The sequence below is a fragment of the Aplysia californica genome, unplaced genomic scaffold (assembly GCF_000002075.1).
Source record: "Aplysia californica isolate F4 #8 unplaced genomic scaffold, AplCal3.0 scaffold01281, whole genome shotgun sequence".
Taxonomy (NCBI): domain Eukaryota; kingdom Metazoa; phylum Mollusca; class Gastropoda; order Aplysiida; family Aplysiidae; genus Aplysia; species Aplysia californica.
The window spans coordinates 111,017-114,440 of NW_004798551.1; the positions used below are offsets into that span (position 1 = coordinate 111,017).

The 3,424-nt window shown below is 42.7% G+C and overlaps 1 protein-coding gene across 1 annotated transcript; it reads left to right on the plus strand.

The window, feature by feature from the left end:
• Positions 1-526: 526 nt before the first annotated feature.
• On the plus strand, positions 527-1,335 carry LOC118478950. Its single transcript, XM_035973483.1, has 2 exons — positions 527-952; positions 1,236-1,335. The coding sequence occupies exons 1-2, from the start codon at positions 579-581 to the stop codon at positions 1,333-1,335; spliced, it is 474 nt and encodes a 157-aa protein (XP_035829376.1). The 5' UTR covers positions 527-578.
• The last annotated feature ends 2,089 nt before the right edge of the window (positions 1,336-3,424 follow it).

Here is a 3,424-nt window from a genome sequence, read left to right on the forward strand (position 1 = left end):
AGCTTTTGACAAAAGGTGGGGGTGTCTGCATGAGGTGTTTTGAAATCAACCACAACTCATTGAAAAATATGTTTTCTTCCAAAAACATGATGAAAGTGGCAAGGAAATAGGTTGGCCAAGCAGCCTGAGCAGCTATATTGCTCTTTGTGTCTTATAACTCTTCAAACAATGGCAAAAGCATTAGAATTAGGTCATTTTTTTCTCATCTCAAGCGCACGCGTTACAGTAGGTTAAATATAGAATGTTGTTAATCCAAAACCATCAAGTAAAGAGCTACCAGACTTTGAAAGTAGTTTAGTATACATCATCATAATGATGTCTGTTGGCTAAGTTTCGTTTTATAAAATTTAATGATGTTATTGCCGTATAAAATATGTTTGTCCGTTCATAACGCGCGTCATAATTTCCCGATCGGACTTTTCTTTGTCTTGACAAGCTAGCCATTAAGAGCATCACCCGCGAAATGACCTACATTTAAACAATGGCTTTTCATTGGTCCACCGGACAGGTCATTTTCCCTCTACGTCATGTGATTTTGTTTAAAAGTGAAGCAGATCACGAGACCCCGAAATGTCGTAATGACCGTTATGAACGAACAACCAATGATATTTAAATTTCCGCAAATATGGAAGGGTTGGCCTCAGCAGCTAAATAAAGCGAACACTGACAAGATGGCTCCAGGAGAGATCAAAGCAATGACGAAACGTTGTCTTCTGTCAACAGTTTTCAACGACAAGCGGAAAGTGTCGGTTCTCTCCACAAATTCGTCGCCAGGTGTCTCCACCGTCACTCGTCGTGTAAAAGGTGGCGTTCAACACATTGAGATTCCGAACTCCGTGTTGAACTACAACAACCACATGTTTGGCGTTGACCTGGCTGACCAGCTTCACTCCTACTATGCAGTGGGAAGATCTGGGGTGAAGTGGTTGAGATACGTTCTCTGGTTTGTGGTGTAGGTGTCAATAGTGAATGCCTGGAACCTGTACCGAGCCGCCCAACGACCCCTTCCATCAAACGCCAGAAGTGCCAGTCACCTGAAATTCAGACTGGACATCTGCTCTGCTTTGGTTGCAGGAAATGTTTCGAAGGGAAAGAGGAAGGTCAGCCACGGGGTGTCAACAGCAGGACTGGGGAGCTCCTTGTCATCAGACCATCAGCCGGATCGACTCGTCGGACGGAAAGGGGCCTGTCACTGGTGCTCCAAGATAAAAAAAAGCCAAGACGAACAAAGGAAGAACACCAGAGACCCCCTATGGCTGTTCAATTTGCAAGGTCCACTTGCACAAGGGACTGTGTTTTGCTAGTTTCCACAAGGAGCTGGCAAGTGCACAGTAATTGTGTTTATTTTGTATTGGATTACCTTCATATGAAAGAATTCAGGGCTGGCCTTAAAAAGAATCAGGATGACTATGTAGCTTACCGAAATACTGAAACTGCCAGGATTCGGGATTACAGGGCCTCACGACAGACTGAAGAAGCTAAAGAAAGGAACCGGGCCTTGCAACGTGAGAGGCAAAGACAATACAGGTGAGCTGACTCGAAAACAATATTTGTTCTAGTGTCATTTTTCATTCCTGACCTGACCATCCACTAACTCATCATTGCATCTCATAACGCTTGCGCATTTTTGTCCTTATATTATGCAGCATTTTAAAAAGTGTTTTTACCTCTCATTGTCATATTGATTCATTTAGGGGGCGAGCTTCGACCCTGCCTGTGAGGGTCAATCCAAGCTGTGAGGGATACGGTACCATATCCCCGCAGAAAAACCCAAGATACATGATAAAAATTCTTCCTATATATGTGATGCCGAAGTGCCTAACCACTACACCACTGACACCAGTATCAGTCCTTGACCACTGACGTACATTATACAGATGTCAAGTCTTGTTGCAGTACCTACTTCAATATTGGTCAAAGGCAGCTCAGTGAAGTTTTAAGACGAATGCAATAGACACAGTCATAATGGTGTGCTTCATCCATAGACTCTTTGTGTTTGACTTATATAATATGACTACAGCGTTGATTACATGTGACCCCTTTGACACAAAGTAAAAGGTTTAAGATTTAAAACACTTTTAACCATGCTTTCCAACAAGCCAATGGAGATGATGTACCCAGTAAATAGAATATTTATATCAACTCCTCTTGGGAACTGAACTTAGGTCTTCTGGTTGCAAGAAAAGCAGAGAATTTCTGCACAAAAATTCAGAGACAACTGCACACAGCAGAAGAGGGCAGCTTTAAACAAAAAACGAAGAGACCACTACTGGGCACAACAAGCTCTCCAGGAGGAGCATGGCTAAATACATGGAACAGCTCAAACACAGGAGAGACAAAGAAGCTCTCTCTGTCAGAAGAAACCTACTGGCTGCTCTGCCGCCTGATGTGGCATCAGGGTTGAAGATTAACACAAAAAAGAAAAGAAAATTGAAAAGCTGTGGCCTCTATCAAGCCTAGAACCTAGGCCTAGGTCAAAGTCCAAAGGTTGAGATTGAAAAACCGACGTGCGACGGAAATGTGTCGAGGCCTAGGCCAAAAGGCCAGCTTGAAAAACCCGGCGGAAAATAAATTTGGCTATTCTCCGCCGGGCGGAAAACACAGCCGTATTATAACCTCCTTGGTAACATTGCAATAACGGAGTGCTTATTGGCCCACAGGGGCATACAAAATTTCCCCTAGAGAACATTTATTATTTGCCCACAAAATTGCGAGCCCCGGTTCGACAACAAAATTGTGAGTGATCTCCCCTGTTTTACCGGCGCGCGCTTTCCGCTTGTCCTGCCTTTGGTAGCCAAGCCTATTCTATTCCTTTTCTCTTTTCACATTCACAACCATCAGCTCGCCCGTCTGAACCCATTTTTCTTTCCCCATTAAAACATTATAATCATCGCACCCCCATTACCTCCAATCATGACACTAAATGTTGGAGACACCTTGCAGTCATTCACGCAATGTGAGAAGGCACTGAAGAGGTATGGAGAGGATATACCGTAATTAATATATTGTTTGACGAAAGAAGCAAGAACACATCCGGAGAACCTAAATTCTAAATGAAATACTGTTCGCAGACGATCAAAGTCTACAGCATAACAATAACACTGACAAACAATCAAATCTGTAGAAATGTGTGTGCGAGATGGAATGCCCCAGGAAAACATTAACAAGAAGGGATAAAGTGAGAAAAAATAAAAGAGAACAAGTCGGGACAACACCACGTATGAAATACATTGAAAAACAACGCATTAAACGGCCCATGTTGGCCAATAAGCCGTAAGCCCCAGCTTATTTGCCAATGTGGGCCAATAAGAGCAGCTTTTCAATAAAATCAGAATTAGGCTACACACGATGAGTCAAGATACAAAGTGTTTTTAATAATAATAATAATAATAGATAATAGATAGCATTTGTATAGCGCATATCC

Bases quoted from the DNA above. Each gene is read 5' to 3' on its own strand.
- LOC118478950 (XM_035973483.1), top strand. From the start codon at position 579: ATGACCGTTATGAACGAACAACCAATGATATTTAAATTTCCGCAAATA. The intron at 953-1,235 runs GTAGGTGTCAAT...GAACAAAGGAAG, and splicing joins TACGTTCTCTGGTTTGTGGT to AACACCAGAGACCCCCTATG.